This window comes from Alexandromys fortis, unplaced genomic scaffold, assembly GCF_014885135.2.
Source record: "Alexandromys fortis isolate MF-2015 unplaced genomic scaffold, M_Fortis_MF-2015_v1.1 scaffold_241, whole genome shotgun sequence".
Lineage (NCBI taxonomy): Eukaryota > Metazoa > Chordata > Mammalia > Rodentia > Cricetidae > Alexandromys > Alexandromys fortis.
Genome location: NW_026068152.1, coordinates 678,636 through 698,441, shown reverse-complemented (window position 1 = coordinate 698,441; position 19,806 = coordinate 678,636). Strand labels below are relative to the sequence as shown.

Genomic DNA, 19,806 nt, shown 5'->3' with positions numbered 1-19,806 from the left:
CGTTTCCAAGAACCAATTAGAATTTCCTTTTGCCTCATTTAGCTTGGAGAAGAACAAGTATTTATTTCCCTACTCTATAAATACAAAAGTGAACAATTTTGATATTTCAAAATGCTGCAAATCAAGATATCTTTATGACTTCAGGTAGAAAGAAAGGGACAGTGATGGTTGGGCCTATGTAATTAGAAGCACTTGACACTGAAAAAGTAATTAAAAACACATTGTTATTCACAGCCTTTACTCTACCATATAGGCGTCTCACCATTTCTCACAGTATCTTTCCTCACCTCCCCATTACCTCTTCTGCTTTGCATACCAGAACACTGAGCCTCCATAGCATTTTACTACTACTCCCCAGTCCCTGTCCCTCTGATTCTCTGTCTTTCCCTCTCTTCCTCCCTCCCTTTCTGTCTCTCTAGAGCCGAGATCTCACATGCTACTCAGGGCAGCCTGAAAATCTTGGCTTCAGTAGATCTTCCTGCCTCAGAGGCCTGATGAGTTCAACTGTAACGGCAAGCCATATCTTTATTTCTACAGATATCAGATACAAGCATGAGCATTTGTGATTACAAAGAGGTGGTGAAAAATAAAGCAACATTAAGAGCACTTCCCATCCCCTCCATACTCACCATGTTGGTTTAGTTTCCCATTGTATCTAGCCTAGATTACTGATATGTCTCTCAACGCTTATTTCCAGTTAGATCGACACTGGCAAAATCTAAGTCAATTCAATACTGTGCTGAAAACCTGACTATTCCTCCTTTGTCTTCACCTCATACTCAGGTGGCTATTTATGTGTATTTCATACACAGAAGTTATCTTAACAGGTTTTACCATCTGTTACAGTGCTGCTATGGCTCTTATGGGAATAAGAAATAGCTCTCTGTTTAGTTTTGAGATCTAGTCCTCAAGAGAGAATATATGTCTCATATGGGACACTTAGTTAAGAGTCCATAGTTGGAGAGGTCATAGGCCCATGAAGGAACACACTATTATTTTGATAGGTGGTCTTGTTGTTGTCAAAGCGTCTTCTAAAACATCTATGTTTATACCCATAGTATTCATTTCAGAATATTCTTATTGCAGCAGACAGTAGTCAATGCAGGCACTAAAACTGTTAAGATGGCCGATCATAAGTGCCATGTCCTCCAAGGCTGAGGGAATATCGTGAAACGAGGGGTGGAAAGAATGGAAGAGCCAAAGAAAACAGCAAAAATGTCTCTTCTGGATATGGCAGAGCCTTTTCACTCATGAATTTGCTACAGTTATGATTATCTGTAAGACTTCTATAAGTTGGGCCCATCAACATTTCCTCTTGAATACGAAGAGAAGCTTATGAGAACCCACCCCTTTATGAGGGATCTTGGCAGGTGAGAGTTGCTTAGGGAGGGAGGATCTCATTTTGTTCAGTGGTGTAGCCATTGATAAGGTGAGACTGCTTTGATGAATAACCTCCCATTCAAGCTTAGACAAAAGACTCTAATGTCAGTGTCTCACATACAGAAAGAAGACATAAAAGTAGATAAGGGACTTGTGGGAAAAGAGGTTTCAGTTAGAGAGGAAGAGATAGAAGAAAAGTTAATAAGGGGGTTGAAAAGAATTAAAATTCATTGTATAAATATCTAAAGTTATTAAGGAACTAAAAAAATTTAAATTAAGAAAAGAAATTATCTTGTCTGTCAGGCCTACCTTGGAAAACCTAGCTGAAGTTTCAGTAACCCTGCAGATATTTAATATTCCTGTTTTCTGCTGGCTTATTCTCCTTTCCTTAGCATTTTTTTACAATAAAACATAATGTATTCCATCAATTTATCTTATTTATTGTCTTCTTCCATCGATAAAATGAAAATTCTGTGAGGACAAAGAATTTTGTCTCTTATTGTATTCCAAGCACAGCTCTATCTTTCAGTAAGTGCTCAATATCAGTTTAATGAACCAAAGGATTAGAAACCACAATAAGTGTACATGTTGGTCATATATGTACAGCCTCACGTGTGTGTGTGTGTGTGTGTTTGTATTGTTAAACTATAGTTAGGGAAATTAGGAAAAAAAATAAGATAATACCATCAACTTTATCTATAAATTCCCCTACTCATAAACCCTTGTTCTCACATCATTCTATCTTCTCTTCAAATCAGGTAACAACATCTGCAAAGGTTTTTGATTTAAGGCTTTTTATGTGTACATGTGGTTTGCTTGCATGCATATATGTAAATTGTATGTGTGTGTGAAGCTGGAGCAAGTCAGAAAAGTGTGTCAGATCCCCGGTGTGAGCCAGGACGTGGGTGCTGGGAACATAATCTATAACCTCTGCAAGAGCAGCAACTGATCTTATCCACTAAGACATCTATCTCTCCAGCTCTCTGTCTTGGATTTTAAATACCACTATTACTGTCCTACTTCCATACTTCGCTTTCCAGGCATAAATCATAGCAAAACTTACCCACTTCTCCCAAGTGTCCACCCTATGTACAAATCCATTCTTCTCAGAATCTGACATGCCGGTCTAGTATGGTGAGCATCCAAACTGCCTAGGCTCCCACAAAGCCAATACGTGCAGTAGGATCAGAAACCCATTGCCATTGTTCTTGAGTTCTCAGTAGTCTTCAGCGAGTCCGGTTTTATCCCAGTCTTTTTCAGACCCAGGTCAGGTGGCCTTGGTGAGTTCCCAATAGAACATCCCCATTGTCTCAGTGTGTGGGTGCACCCCTCGCGGTCCTGAGTTCCTTGCTCGTGCTCTCTCTCCTTCTGCTCCTGATTTGGACCTTGAGATTTCAGTCCGATGGAGATGGGTGGTCCTTGGACTTCCCACAGGGCAGGGAACTTTGATTGCTCTTTGGGCTGACGAGGGAGGAGGACTTGATTGGGGGAGGGGGAGGGAAATGGGAGGCGGCAGTGGGGATGAGACAGTAATCATAAATAAATAAATAAATAAATAAATAAATAAATAAATAAATAAGCAGCACCAAAATAAAATATAAAACCTAAAAAAAATAATCTGACATGCAGAAATGCCACGTTCCTCCATGTCCTCAAAGTTTGAAATGCTTGCAATAAGTCTGCATCTAAGGAGGTCATATTAGCACATTTGAAATCAGAGTAAAGTGAGACTTGCTACAGCTATATTGCTTCTGAAGGTTAGAGAGAGAATAGTGCTTACAGATAGACGAAAGGCAAAGTCAGGTGAAGAGGAAAATAATTGGCTTGACATCCCAGATGTAATGCTAAACATCACTGTGAAAAGAATCATGAAAGAAAATGACTTTTTGAAAAAAAAAAGAAAGCAAAACAGAAAGATTCAAACTGCAACATTCTCTTTCAAGATGTATAAGGTATAGATAACATGATCTAAAAATGTCAAGCTAATGTGCTTTGAAATATAAGTAGTTTTTTCTTTCTTCTGGGTTGTGTTGTTAGAAAAGATTAGTCTTGCGAAGTGAAGATAAAGACTGTATTTTGTGTTAAATTATCCTCTATCAAATATACTTATTTATGTACATTCATATAAATGTTATCTATATTAAGAAAGAAAAAGAGAGAGAGTTTGTTGTGTGACTCATTGGCTCATTAATTTTCTTCCCTTTTGTGATGGGTAATATTCTTTCATAACTCATGGATCACTAATCAATGTTAAATGCTTCATTTGTATTTCAAGGGGAAAATATTAAAATAAGAATATATCTATATAAAAGGGATGTTTATGTGAAATAATCCTCTACTTGGACTTGTGAATAAGGATTGAATGATAGTGACATGTCTCTGGAACATTTACTACCCAGGGTGGAGGGTAGAATATGCTATACTGTGAGAAGGAGGTGTTTCTCTGAGGATTCACAAAGTCCCTGGAGTTATGAACAACAATATAATGAAGCACAGAGGCAGCAATAGAGACCATATGGCCAGAAAGTCTAAGAGATTTGCTATCTGGCCTTTTATAGGAAAAGCTGACCCTTTGTGTTCAGAGTTGAATGGAAAATCCGAGAGTTCATTGTCGGTAAGAAAGATAAGTATTGTTTGTGAAATGTTCATTTCAGTTACAAATATGTGGTGTAAAATGGATTTCTCACTATAGGGAGCTGACAAAAAATTGAAAATCACTCTTGTAATCTGTGTTAAGGAAATTAGATTTCATCTTAGTGAAACCATTGACAGATCTTCTGCAGAGGTGTGATTTAACGGATGCTGTATTTTAGCAAAATCCCTCTTGCTGCAGTGTGAACATGTGACAGAGAGGCAAGGAAAATGAGAAGAGAAAAATTAGAAAATTATTTCAGTTACCCAGATTAGGGATGCTGATGTCTGGACCACAATGTTTACAATGAGAAAAAAGAAAGTTGACCAGATACTTTGAGGACAGTTCCTGGATATTGATTTGGAGGCAAAAATTACCTGTGTCTTAGTCTCTGATATACCCATTTTTCTGCTATATGTCAAAAGAGAGGAAGGAAGAGAGAGAGAGAGAGAGAGAGAGAGAGAGAGAGAGAGAGAGAGAGAGAGAGAGAGAGAGGTATAATAGCATGTACAAAGCATCTCAGTGCTTAGCATTTTGGGTAACTCAGCTCTGACAGACCAAATCCTTAGGGCTATATTCAAAACTGAGGAAGCATTGGCCACTGAGGTGTACTGGATATGGAGACTTGAATAACAGGAACTATTAAATGAGGTGTGTTTTTGTCTCTTTATATAGGGGCCCTTTAGGAAGCTGCTCTATTAATTAACAGAGGCTTGTAAATTTCTTTTTCCTTCCCACTTAACTTTGTCTGAACTCACTTCCTAGTTTAGATACATATCAGGATGCTAGCTAACTTGTGGAAACCAGACAAAGGATCTCGGGGACTCATCAGTACCCTTTTAATTCCACATAAACTATGAAGCATGCGTGGAAACCAACTTAAGTTCTTGGTGACCCAGTGCTCAAAACTGAGTTGCCCTTCTTTTCAGCTAATTCTTCTATGATGCTTTTCCTAGTAATGCCCAGTGTTTTCAATTTCTTTTTCAAACATGCCTTCCATCCCCATCACCACTAGCACCCTGCTTTTTAGCCTTTAACTTCTCTCATCTTCTGGCAACTTTCTGCATCTAAAAAACTAATCCATCCCTGTTGTGAACATATATTGGGATTGACTCCAGCTGTGCTGACCTGTAACACACATGAATACATCCTTGACAGATTGCTTGAAATCCAGAGGGACAGAAGAATATAGGGTTACCAGACCTTCATTTCAAGGGCTGTTGACTAGCTAGAGTGCACAGACTCTAAGAGGAGCCACAGTTCTGCCATGCATGACTAATGCAACTTGAAAGGGAGCCACTGAGTAGAGGAGTAGGGAGATGCCTAGGAGGCTGATCAAAAAGCACCCTGACCTGAAATTCCCACTGCGACAATCACTTCTCAGAGACACAACATTGGGATCCCAAAGATGTTCAAATGTTTATATTTTTAAGATGAATAAATAAATGTGTTAAGATATTAGCACCCATTATTAAAACTGGATCCAGGGAGAACTTATCAGGATGCTTGTTGATTACTTATAAGTAATTGAAGAGAGTAATATTTTCTTAGTAAACAGGCATGACTTTGAATCTTAACACTTCTATTTAGTAATCATGTCTCCTTGAATAATCTCCCATATGCACTCTGAGCCTCAATTTGTTTGTATATAGAATAGAGATGTCATCATCTCCCATACAAGGTTGCCTTGAGGACAGGATGCTCTACTGAGAACAGGGAAATGGCTCAATAGATAAAGGTGTTTACCACCAAGCCTGAGGACCAGAATTCAATCCCCAAGACACACATAGTGGCAGGAAAAATACTGACTCCCACAATTTTTCCCATGGCATTTACATGTCAGCAGCAGTATGTGCTCCTAAATGTGCACACGTGTATACATATCCTCTCACACAAAATAAACAAAAAGCTGCTGGGGAGATACTGCTTATGAAGTGTTTGACACATAGTGGTTCTCTACTAGTCCCTGGTACTCTGTCACATCCAGACACAACTGAACTTTAGAAAGTAAAGGAGGAGACAGTGGAAATACTTCTAAGACAGGGAAAGCCCTAGTTTGGGACAAAGATCAATACTAGAGGACCCGGAAAACTACAGTGAAGTCAAGGCTTTGGGCATTTGGAGGAAGTTAAGATTCTAAAACGCAAGATACAACCAGTCCACCAAGGGATTTGGGTAACTGGAAGATTCTTGTCTGACCGTTTCCCAGCCATCTTCCTTTTCCACATAAAAAAAATGACCCCAGTCACTATGGAAATCAGTATTGAGTTTACTCAGAAAAAAAAAAGTACAGTCAAAACACTTCTGGATAAGTATGCCTACGTGTGTGTGTGTGTGTGTGTGTGTGTGTCTGTGTCTGTGTCTGTGTCTGTGTCTGTGGGGGGGTGGGGGGTGTATATGCACACACACACATGCCCATGTATCGGTGCAATAGCTCATATGTGTATGTTCTGAGTAATCCAAGTCAACATACAAAAGAAATATCTGGTATTTCTAAATATCTAAATCCAACATGGTGGATTTAGAATGACCATGGAATCAAATCTCTAAGTTAATTAACATAGGAAGACTTGGCCTAAATATGTATTTACATGCCATGGGCTGAACAAAAACGAAAAGATGAACTGAAAACAAATGTTGTTCATTCTCTACTCCCTGACTTCAGTTGCAATTTGACCGGGCGCCATCTGGACCTGCCGCCATGATCTCCCTGCCATAATGAATTGTACTCCTTGAACTATAAGCCAAAGCACACCTTTTTTCTTAATTTGCTTCTTGTTAGGTATTATGTCACAATGAGTAAAGTAGTCAATACATATGCGTTCCCATATGTATCGTGACACTATTAAACAATGAAAAGATTATGGCTCACCAAGAAATGAATCGATGAACAAAATATGGTATATATGTATGATAGTTTTACTCATCCATAAAGAAGAAAACAACATGTGATATTTTAAGGAAATAGGTGGCCCTATATAGAGTATATTAAATAAAACAAACCACTCCCATAAACAAGGAGTGCTTGGTTTCTCTCATATGTAGAAGTTGTGGATAAGGAAACAAAAGATGTGAAACTAAAGAGAGATCCAGGTTACGGAAGAGCAAGGGGAAAGTTGAAAGTTGGGAGGAGTAATAATAATATATGAGGTGAATATGTTCAAAGTACTTTATATGCATATACAGAAATGTTATAATGAACTATGTTGTATTATATAATTAATATACACTGATAAAAATACAAGGGAAAAGTAGGGAATTAAAGTGTCAGGCAGGTTTAAGAGCCACTTACCAAAATACGGAAGAATTATAACTATAATGGCAGCACCCATCTGTTTTGATGCTAAAGAATTTTTTGAACCCCTATCACCTTCCAAGTGGTGGAAGTTGCATCCAGGACATCTTTAATCATGTCTATAACCTCAAATTAAAATAATGAAAGTGGTTAGGCACATTTTTGTCGCCAGTACCGAGTCCATAATCTAGAAGAGAATACCCTTATGGACACCACACACAGAATTACAACATGGCACATAAAGTACCTCACGGGTACTTTGTTACCACTATGAAGCAGATAATTTCGTTTGTTTCCGTTTCTAAACTTGAACGTATTTGAGTTCATGTTTATATAATATTTTCAGTTTCCCATACTTAGACAGTGGTCATTGTATGTCCTAGGGTATGTCTTTGTTATATATGTGAAGATTCTTCATCATACGAGAATTTATTTTCCCTTCTTTGTTCCTAAGAAGGAATTGACTTTTTTGTTCTATCCTCCCTTCACCACTCAAAAAAAAAAAAAATAGTAGATGGAAAACAGTCCAAGAACTATTTCCTTTGTGTTTTTGGTGCAGGCTAACCCAGAAGCATTCTCTTGACCTCCTGTGTCTTAATTGTTTCCAGGCCAGTGACATATCAGTCTCTTTCCAATATGCCTTTCCATCTGTGAGACCATGTGAACATCTGTACATATACCAGTGTATGTTATCCCACTGCCCCAGCATGTCTGTTTGCATTCTGATGAAATAGCTAGTAAAATGCAGTACAGAATCTCTATTGCTTTGACTCTAGGGCTAATTCTAGCGAATAAGATACAATCTCAATTTAATACAGGTGAGCAGAGATAACAGAAAGATGGAGATCCAGGAAGACAGTGGATTTCCTTGAGATCACTTTTAATTGTCTGGAAAGAATAGGTCATGCTGAAGCAATTTAGCCTTTAACCACTAAAGGCACTATTTGTAATGGTCTGATGTGCCCCCCTTTCCTCCAGTCACCCCCTCCAGTTGCAGCCAGAAGAAATACTTGCAGCCCGACTGCTAAGTCCTACAGAATAATTGTTTGGATAAAGAGAGCTTGTCGGAACTTTCTCTGCAGCCTTGTTATGTACAAAGTCTAAGCCTCTCTTGCTGCTTCATTTTCAAACCTGAAGGCATCAAGGGGCAGCTAGGTCATCTTTGTTTTACACTCTCTTTTTCCCAACTGACAGCCTCAACTAAAGCTTGCCCTTTTAACAAATTAATTCTGCAGAGAAGCCCCACTGTGCAGTTGTCCCTGAAATGATTTATTTTAAAGAATAATTTTAGTGTGCTTGTTTAAAATGGCTCATGGGAAAATCTTCAACATCCCGAATGTTTTTCAAAATGGGTTTCCCTCCTTCTGTAACAGGATTGATAGGGCTGGCAATAGGAGAGGTTACAATGTAAATGACTGGGGCCTGAACCCAGGAAGAAGCCCCTCAGTTAGCAAGCTGGAAGTTGTTTGAAATGGGAAAGGCAAAGGGAAGTCTTTGCCTGAACATCTGTGACGCCCACCACGAACTGGTTACTTCCAAGTTCTGAGATGCTTCCACCCATAATCAAGGGGAACAAAACACTCTCCAAGACACAGTGCACCAAAAACTCAATTCTTTTTCCATAATAGCCTTTAATACTAAAATGCATTAAATTTTTGAAGCAGAGAAAACACATTTAAGAGGGAAACAGAGAACCACCAGATAAAAGGAAACAATGTGTGGCAGGTAACACCATTTAAAACAGAACTGCAATAATTTAATAAAGCTGCTTTATCATCTTCATAAAATAGACAGAGTGGTGGTGATTCTTTTTTGTCTTTTTTGTTTTTACAATGATTCAATCACTGTGAAAATGTACATAACATACAGATCAGCATATACAACCATTTCATCTTCATATAATCAGCAACAGAGACTGCTTAATGAAACGTACTGTACTTGTATCCTTCTAAATTGCCACCCTGGTTTGACAGGTAAACAGTAATAGTGTCATCAGGCTCATTCCCCTCACTAGAGGAGCGAAGGCTTAGCCTTTTGCAACTAATACCTTAGCATTCAAATAGCACAAGGAGGTATTTGTTGCTGAATTTCTAGCTAGACCTAGTCTGGCCCTTGGTCATTAGTCTGGATCTTAGCCTTCCTCAGCTGAATGCCAGCCAGTGCCAGTAAACATCTACTTAACCGGTGCTGTAAAGTGTTAGCTGGTTTGTTTGCTAAGGTTGACAGCAACATTCAGTTAGTAACAAGGTCATCTTTAATTGCCAACACAGCTGGAGCAACAGTCAGCATCATCAGATTTCCCTAATGACCTACAATGCTTTCCAATCAAGGTCAGGTGTTTCTAGGTTGTTCTTTACCAAGCGCGCCTTACAACGTATACTTCAGACAAGGTGGTTGATTTTCTTTGTTTTACAAAAGCAATGCGATTCCTATTTGAAATTAATTCACTTTTGCACGACAAGTGACCCACAGGCCAATTTCAGTTTCACAAGAAAAAAAAGAGAGCTGCAACAACTTCATTAGGACAATGTGTTTTGCTCTGGAATATTTCATTATCAATATAAAGCCACCCAGTCCCAGTCCCACCCCCATACATCCCCTTTGAATATTACTTTGATACATACTTAAACTAAAGAACAACATCTCAATACACTTTAGTGTCAGCAGATACAATTTGACTCATGAAATGACATCCTTAAAATGTAATTTTACCAAGAAGGCAAACACTAGGACTGTATACAATGGACTTCTTCAGCTCATTTATGCCAGTTTTTCAAAGTCAGAAGGGTCTTATTACCCTGTGAAAAGAGCCAAGCGGACCAGACTTGTCGAGAGTGCCTTGGGGGAACATCTGGCATCAAAATGATCCCCATAAAATGGATTATGTACAGTAATAATCCTTTCTCCGCCTTGGGTGCCCAAAAAAAGCTATCCCTTCCATCCCTGCCTCTCCCAAACTGCCCCGCGTCTTTTACACCAAATAGACCACTTGTGTTTGCTTTTTAGTGGTAGGTGTAGAGAAAAAAGTCCTCTGAATTCCCCTCTAATAGCCATATGCTGAGACGACAGGATCTGGAAGGTACTCTGTGTGGTTTTGGTTTCAGAGTTCAGAGTTACATCTTTCATTAATGAACAGCTGGTCACCATGTCAACAAATTTCTATCAATGTGGCCAGCTTAGGTGTAGTTAGTCCTATGAGACAAGTTTCCTCTGGATCATTGTCTCATCAGTATCTCCTAGGCATCTGTAGATAGAAAAAGAAATCCTACCCCAAAACAACTGCATAAGAAACGCTAAGGATTAGACTCTACCAAACTGTGCTTTAACAAGCCCTCAAACTTGAGTGGGCAACTAACTCATGAATTTCTGTGACAATTCCTCCAGATTTCTTATACAGCCATTCTAGGCAGGGATCAGGACCTATCATTTCTAAGAAGTGCCTAAGTGATGTTGCTTTGAGATGATATTTTGAGAACCACTGTTGTGCAGGAACTATGTGATTCCTTAACCAAGACAGACCCTCACTTTTTCTACTGGCTTCAGAGGAACAATGAAATACTAAGTTTCATTCTGAACAGGTTAATTTACAAGACTGCACAGGGGGGAACAAGTTTCCACAGGGCATTGTGGATCACTTCTCCCCATTTTTTATTGAATAGCATGTTCCCATGTTTGGGAGAAAGCAGTCAATCAATGCAAATTAGATGCACTATACTGAATAAAGACATTTGCCTGGCCAGGAAATTTTTAAGCATGTTACACTTCATGACCCAGGGACATCAGAATAAGTGGAATAGAACTCCCTAGGACTTGGGAACTAAAATTGTTCCCATATGTTTCTGTGTAACATGTTTGCAGAAAGAAAGGGAAAAAAATATTTGCTCCACTGGCCTTGGTAGCTTTACATCACGTGTTAAAAAGGGAGGGGGAGAATCCCGAGTCCGTGGGGAATTTAAGACCCTTGCACAAAAGTCCTATTTGCAAGCACAGTTGGCCTGTAGAACCTGCCTACAAAGCTCTCCTAGGATGCGCTTGCACTTCCATCAGACAATTGAAGGGGGAAAGATACTTCCTTAATGAGAATTCTTATGCATACTCAGTAAAGAGTTCTGAAACAAAAAGAAAAAAAAAATCTCTGACTGCCCGCTGAGAACAATGATTTCAATGATTTTAGATAGACTAAGCTTGGAACTAAAATGAAGTTCCGGGGACAAAATTTTTAGTTGCTTTTTTTAAAAGGCAAAAAAAAAAAATCACTGCTAATGCCACCCGTTTTTTAATTGGCTGGTAAGACACATGGCAGGCAGTGGCCTCTCTGCATTCCACCATTCCATCTCCACTTTCCACAATCTTTCAAACTACCTCATTTCCACTGAGCAGAGTAAGAAATCCACCTGGAGAAAGCTGTCCAATCTGACTACAAAGTGACCTTGAGGTGCTAGCAAACAAGATACTATCCGATGGATCCTGGTGAAGATCAGTCTCAATTCTATAGGCAGCCATCCCAACTTAAAGGGCACTTTTAAAAAGCTAAATATGTTAATCAAATAGTCACTTGGAAGGAAAAATAAATACCTAATTTATAATCTACTACCACCAAAATGAAATAAACCAGAAGAGGAGAACATATATGAGAGAAAGTTAAATGAAGCAAGAGGAAGATGTAAAGGTCTCTAACTGTGTCAGGGAGAAATTTGCAGCCAACCCAATATTTTGCATGAGGTAGTATTCAGGAAATAAGGATGGATTTGTAGCTTCATTATATGTTTCTTTTATCCCCAGAAATATTCTCCCCTATCTAACCCCATGCCCAGTGCCTTACCCACCCCTTCCCTTACAACCCTCCCACCTCCCACAAAAGAAAAAATTCCAAGTAATATATAAAGCTAGGAACTCAGATAAAAATAATGAAAACATTTCAAAGAGCTGACTGTATCTACCTAAACTTAAGAAAATAAATTCTGTTATGAATTCTAGTGTTCTAACTTCTAGGCTTTCTTTCTGAGTGTTCTTGAATTACAAAAAAAATGAGAGATAAGGAGGAAAGAGGGAGGGAGGGAAGAAGAAAGGGAGGGAGGGAGGGAGGGAGGGAGGGAGGGAGGGAGAAAAAGAGAGGAAGGAACCAAAAAACTTGGTTCTTTAGAAGAAATTCCTTTAAGACAAAGGTAGAGCAAAGGGGACATTTTTTTTAGTTTATTTTAAATAATGAACTCAGGCTGCAAGAATACTATGTTGGCTAGTGAATATTAATAGACAGATAATAAAAAGGGGCATTTGTGCAGTGTTAAAAAGAACAAAAAGAATGAGTGCTCTGTTAGTTTAAAAAGGCATATTCCTAGCCTACAGCAAAAAAGAGTTACTAAATCTAAGGGATTTTTGTTTTAATAATTTCTTGTTCACATTTTTAATCAAAAAAGTGTTAGTCATAAAAAGACGTGTTCAAGTGTCTGAGTGTCTCCGTTTAGAAGGCACAGTAATTAGATCAGTGATGTTAGTACCTGGCTTTTCCTAAGTGTACACTTCATACTGCTTACTCTATCATTATTTATAAGCCTAAGGTAAAGAGCAGCATGGAGCCCTTGATTCCAGCCCATGATGTGCTTTACCATCTAATTCCAATCATGATTGGGAAAACACTGAATCAGGAAGTGTGTGTCTAAAGAGATGGTAATTTAGATCTCAAAATAGACTCAGTCATGTTGCGTGATTTTTAGATGATTGGAGACAGGGAATTTCTCAGCCTGAAAACTGATAACATCAGGAGTAACTTTCCTGTTCAGGGTCTGAAAATTAGAAAAAAAAAATAATGCATCTCATAAAATTTTCAGCACAGTATTTCTGACAACTGCAAATTAGATAGCAGCATATCCAAAAATGATTTTCTACAATGATCTCGCACAGACCCGGGCAGAAGACTGAAAGACAGGAGAAATCCTCTGCAAGGTAGTGAGCAAGCACTACATGGATTAAAAAAAACGTGAGGATCCAAGTCCTCAACCTCCAGGTGTTGCTCATTTACCTGCTGTCTCAGTTTCTGCATTTTGTTTTTGTCTGTATTTTTATTATTTTTTTAAGAAAAGAAAACATCAACTTTTAAAGGCCTTTTGCCATCACCACACACAGCAATTTGCAATATCAAATACAACAACAGCACAGCTAGCAAAAGGGTTCTTAAAGCAGGGGAGTCCACAGCAAAGAAGCGGCATTGGAAAGTACTCGAGCTTCAGAAACAACCTTTTGGGGGCTCGATTTCACGTCACTGAATCAATGAATAGTACACAATAAATGACCAATAACTTGTCTACACTACAAAAAACAGTGGCGAGCTTATTAAAGGTGTCCAGGGCTTTTTTTTTTTTTTTTTGCTTTTTGCTTTTTTAAATGTAATTCTTCACAAACAATGGTAATTTATATTATCATTTTTACATAGAAAAATATATAAATTCAAACACTTAATACATAATACTTTTCACAACTGAATTTGCCTCTGTTTCACCACCATCAAGGCCCCATGAACAACTCAAGCCAAAGCTAATTTGCTCCAACTGAACACCCCTGCTGCCTGCTGAAACGAGAGGGATTGTCACGGAATGATAGTCACCTATACACAATACATTTTGGGAAATCTCTACAATGCAGCCACTCAAGAACCAACCATGGGTGAGGAAAATGAGTAAATGCTGCATCTTCACTAGCCAGTGTGATTTCTTTTCTTTCTTCTTCCCCAGATGGGTTTACAGAATGATATCCTTCAGACGCTTCACGACAGGAGACTGCTTGTCACGCCCTTCCTTCAGAATAGGATTCACCTCATGCATGACTTTCTCACTGTCGGCTCCACGGGGTTCAGCTTCAGAAGGACGAGAGGCGCCATTGTTGGCATGGTGCTCCAGATCACGAGCTGGAGGAACCAGGGCGACCGTGTAAGACATAGTAGGCTTGGTAGGCAGAGGGCTCTTGAGATGCAGTGGGGAGGTGACAGGGCTAATAGCCTCGCAGCCATTGCCTGCCTCCCGGATAGCGCTGTTGACTTTGGGGCTGCAGATGGTCACATCAACAGTCCTCTTGACTTTCAGGATGGGCCGCTCCTCAGCCCGGTGGGTGTTGACATCTTTTCCAAAGGTTGCGAATGTCCGCTTGGTGGGGCCGCAGTCGTCATAAGGCTCAATATCAGCAGCAGTAGCCTCAATGGACAGAGTGATGACATTCCTCACGTGCTCAGGAGACTTGGAGCGGATGGGCATGGGATTCCGAGGCATCCAGCATCTATCAGAGTGGCCAAGAATCCGACATTCCTCCCTGCAATGAAATCCTTCATTCTGATCTGTAAAAAGAAAAGGAAGATATCAATTTCATCAGCTTTTTTTCCCAGTAATCACTGCAACCCCACAGTGTTCTGGTCTCTCTGATACCCACAGGCCCTTTTGGGAAATAGCACTTTGGATAGTCTTTTATTGCCTTTTGGGACTAGTGTGGAGAAAATGGATTTTTAAAAAGCTATAGATCTCCCTCTAAACATTACTTGTTTTTTATGATCCTCGCTGTTCTCACTGCTGACAAAACAAAAATCCTAAAAAGAAACAAGTTATGATGAAAACGTATTTTTAAAAGTTTATCCTGAGTGCTAGCATGTGGAGAGTCAGCAATTTTATCAACACCTACTGCTAAAAACCACCTATGTTTGAAGCTACATTCCACAGAAGAGGACGTGGTAACAAGGGAGGACATCAAATGTTCACTTTATCAAAGAAACTTGCCCACAATTTTTATGAACACTATTAGCATCTTTCCATCTTACCCATCATAGATTACTGTGGATTCTACTTGAAAACCTAATACATCATTTCTTTTTGACCACCATTTCCCCCAAGAAAGCACTTCATTATGACATCACGATTACCAGATTTCTTATCAGAAGGAATACACTGTGACCTCTTTTTTCCAGAGAACTTCAATTAGCCCTACACACACACACACACACACACTCATCCCTCTTATATGTTGGGGGTCATTTAATTAGCCACAAACTAGCTCTTTCTCCTTATTTGTTTGAATTTTCACTTTTACTAAGGACTTACTTTGTAATGAAATATCCATAGCTAGTAGGAATGCAAATTGCAAGAGCTATGAGGAAGAACAAAATAAAAGGTTCCTCAAAAATTATAAAGCAGAAAAACTATTTAATCTAACTCTTTCTCATTTCTGGACATATATTATTGCCATGAAGATGCACCATGGCCATGGCAACTCTTATAAGAATGGTCATGGTGCATCTTCATGGCAATAAAACCCTAACTAAGACAACCACAAAATATGTATAGTCTATCCCATGTTACTAAAACATAAAGATTTTGCTGATTGGTTTAGACATACTATAGAAGATCTCAATAGTTAGAATCCACAATTATTACAATAACATATTTTTATCTTTCCAGCTCTGCTTCATTCATGACTAAGTCTTTTATTTGGCTCTCAGAAGCCTACAAAGATTACATTACTAAAGCATGGATAAAGGGTTAACAAGAGCCCGATCATTGAATAAATATGAATTAAAATAGTTTGTTTATAGCCCTAATTTTCCAGTTTAATTGATGTTTATGACATTCTTATATAAAGATGACCTAATAAAAATTTTCATCATATTTTACAATGCCTCACAATATGATCAGCTTAATATTTACAAAAATAAGACTCTGAGGTAGGACTGGAGGAGGTAGAAAGGCTAGACGAAAAACAAAGGCAAAGTAATTAATATTCAAATTCATATAAATTAAGTATAAGTGTGTCTAGTAGAAACAGAAAGTCCTTGGGTTGTTGTAAATCTATAGACACCTCATCAGATCTGAATTCATCTTATATAAGAGGCAAAATTAACTCTCCTTTATTTAGGCTATTTATTTTCTTTAGTGGAGTCTTTATTTCTAATAGATAAACATACCTCATGGTGGATAATTCATGAAGTCTCAATTAGAATTTCACTTTCTCAACAGTCTAAGGAATCACTCAATAATCCCTTAGACTAAGGGCTCATAGAACCTCCCTTTCATAGCACTCATCCCACTTGAAATTGCTTATTTAGGTCATGTATGTTTTGCTTGCTTTTTGAAGCTCTAAATGAGCAAAAACTATGCCAGTTTTGTTTTCTGCTACCCAATAAAGCAAGCAAAGAAGCCACTACAGAGTAATAGTGAATAACAGTTTAACTTAATGGAATAATAAAAAGTACAGAAAGAACAAAAAGAAATCTAGATTGATCCTCGCGATACTATGCCACTCATGTAACTCCTAAAATTGGAATTAAATGTTCTAACTAATACAAACAGTTTAGAAACCTAAAAAGCAATCTGTGTCATTTTGTCAAAGGCAATAAAAGTAGAACTTGAGAAACATTAGTCAAGTGACAAGTGGTTTTGGATGGTTCTAAAGAAATCTTGTATGCATTTGACATCCATTTGAAAATATAATTATTTCAACCTGGAAGTTTTCTATACTAGCAATAGTTAGCATGGAATCTATTGTGATAAATTAAGAACTTTTAACTTAGTTTAAAGGTGTAGTCTATGAATTTAATGTGTTGTTCAAATATCAAACACTGTTTCTTAACATCTAAAATTGTCATTGATTCCCATAAAATATAAGACTAATATGACCAGAGATAAATCTTCCAAATCTACAGGAGAAGTTGGTATACTCTGGCAAACTTATTACTTAAAAAATATTACAAGACTTTATAACAAAGTTCATGTATCAATTTATTGTGCAGAGAAATTACCAAAAGGAAGAATTATTCAAGAAAGAATTCTTTTTTATTGATTTTTATTGAGCTCTACATTTTTCTCTGCTCCTTTCACTGCCTCTTCTTTCCTCTTCAACCGTCTCCCAAGGTCCCTATGTTCCCACTTTACTCAAGAGATCTTGTCTTGTTCTGCTTCCCATGTAGATTTCTTAAAGGCACTTTCAAAGCCTTCAGAGTCTGAAGAAAGAACATCTATTCTGTTTCTATAATGTGATAAAGCATGCAGAGTACTATTGAGCTCAATGAAAAAAGCATGAACAGGAACATTGAAAAACAGCTAAGAGCAGGAAACACTGTGGAATTCAGACATTATATGTTTGCTTGAATCTGATTAATAGTTTGAGAACTGACTTTGTTTAGGTGTTCAGAAACAGGAGAAAAGGACCTTCCAATATCTGAAAAAAATCAATAAAGACTTAAGGGCAACATCTCAAAGCCATAGGGGAGTGGAAATACACTCATTTCATAATGAAAAATTTAACCATTGAAGATAATATTCCATCTGTAAACGTGTAAAGGGATGTCCGTGAAGGCTGATACAGTTTTACAGACTTAGAAGCCAATAGTATGAAGCCATCCTGTAGTCATTCTAACTCTGATGAAACTTGCATTACAAATTTTTCAACAAATAGCTACTTGTATCTCACTCCCGTATGCCTTTCTTCCTTCCCTAAATCATTCATTTTATTCTCCACTTCCCTAGCCTCCTACTTCTTAGCAGTCCTTAGCCCCATAGCACTATGCTCTGATACACAGCAGACAGAAGCAATAGGGTGGCATAATTGTGATTGACATTTGAAATACTGATGTGCAATTATTTGACAGATGTCAGAAAGTGCGCTCTGCAAACCAGTCTTTATCCCATGCAGAAAAACCCTATACTTTTCATTTATTTAGATATACACATTAAGAAATACCAGTGGTAATAAGAGGGTCCTTTGTCAAATTCAGACAATCTTTTTCCTTTGGTAACTTAGACGAACACACACCAAGCCCAAATTTTATGGAGTGAGGAAGAATAAACACAGCTTCTGGTGGAGAAGGGTCCAGGTGGGAATGGGATATTGAAACAAAGTTATTGAAAATGGCAAAATCATGCTGCCAAAAACAGAGACCAGAATAGAAAAAAGCCAGGCCTAATAGCCTAGCATGGCCTTTTCAGAATGGTGGAGAACACTGGGAATTCTATAAAGGTTAGTTTTTGTCTGACACAGGGAAGGCAGATGAAAAGACTGGTGAATTCCAACTTCATCCCAGACAATTTAACAAATCAGCATTCATTATCAAGGGCCACCCAATAGCCAGCCTCTGATGCCAAGTGGTACATAACCCTTTCTCTTCACCTGCAATTCACTTACTACCAACGGAACATGGAAAGAAATTTAAAATATGGCCCTTTCAGAACTCAAAGAAATTGAATTATCTCCACTGGAATGTTTAGTGCTGAGCTGGGTTGAAGAGACAAGTTAAAACATATTGAAGTATACGTGCTTGGGAATTTAATATTTATGACAGATGACAGTGTGGCATGTGCAGTTCATATGATCGAAGTTGCAATTTTGGCAATTACAATAGTTCCCGGCATTTTCATTTTTGTACTGGTGCTCCATTCAATTCACTCCATAAAGAACAGATATCAATATGTGTATAAGTATAAATCATTCGTGCTGATTCATGGGGGTGGGGGCAAAGAACTGAAGCAAAGGGCTACAAAGAAATTTGACACAGAAAAAGAAGTTGTGACAGTAACTGAGACTAGCGGAGACTGAGTGGACTAAGTTTGTATGTGTCTTCTGTGATGAAAAAGAAATTATGTGACAAAGTGCTGGGCATGATCTAAGTGCTTATAACTCACTTAAAAAGGCATCTTTACAGGCAAAATATGAGATGACACAGGTCGATGAACTATTCCTTACAACATGGAGCACCGAGGTACAGCAATGAATGACATGAGACTGTTTTCATGGGTCTCGCTGTAAGATTCCCACAGAACCCAGCCCTTTAGCCCACACAAGTAGAACTCTTACAACACCTAGTCAGTTCTCTGAAGAATTCAATCCATTTATTTGCTTTTGTGTAGATTAAACAGTCAGATCATTTCATACACTCAGAAAGTATTCATGCTGCTGGCAATGTGGGCTCTTTACATTGTGCTTACCAGGAGCTCTGAACCTAAACTAGCTATAATTTGGTCTTGTCAGAAAAACAAACAAACTATTATGAAATTGTGCAAAAGCCACTTGGTGATGGATTTAAGCTTTTGAATGCCCGAGACAAAAACACATAGTAAGGATAGCATAAGTAATGTTGGCAGATAAAGCAAAAAGACAGGTTATGTTAACCAGGAGAAAAATATTCCCTTGTAGCAGAGTTGGGGATATGATAACAGTGCTTGACTAACATATGGGAGATTATGGGTTTGACACCTAGCACTGAAAAGAAAACACTTTCATTTTTAAAATGACAATGTAATGTTGGAGGTGGGAGGAACATCCAGCAGCAGCGTCCCCTTAACAGGAACTGACATTTCCTTCAGTTATGTTCCAGGACACTTGCTTCTGTGGAAAGTACAATACTGGCCATGAGTCAATAAACATATTGCAATTTTAACTTTCAGATTCCTTAGAGTTTTTTTTTTTTTAATTCCAAACAGTTTGTGGGACTGATGGGGCAAATTGAAAGACCACATTTGCAATTCTCCAA

General features: G+C 38.3%; 1 protein-coding gene across 4 annotated transcripts in view; it reads right to left on the bottom strand.

Moving 5' to 3' along the window:
- Window positions 1-8,942: 8,942 nt before the first annotated feature.
- Pcdh19 (protocadherin 19) overlaps window positions 8,943-19,806 on the bottom strand; it is a 104,500-nt gene continuing 93,636 nt past the window's right edge. For all 4 annotated transcript variants that reach the window (XM_050127283.1, XM_050127285.1, XM_050127282.1 and 1 more), the window contains one exon: window positions 8,943-14,631. In XM_050127283.1, coding sequence (XP_049983240.1) covers window positions 14,042-14,631 — 590 coding nt within the window. In that variant the 3' untranslated portion in view covers window positions 8,943-14,041. The remainder of the gene's footprint in view (window positions 14,632-19,806) is intronic.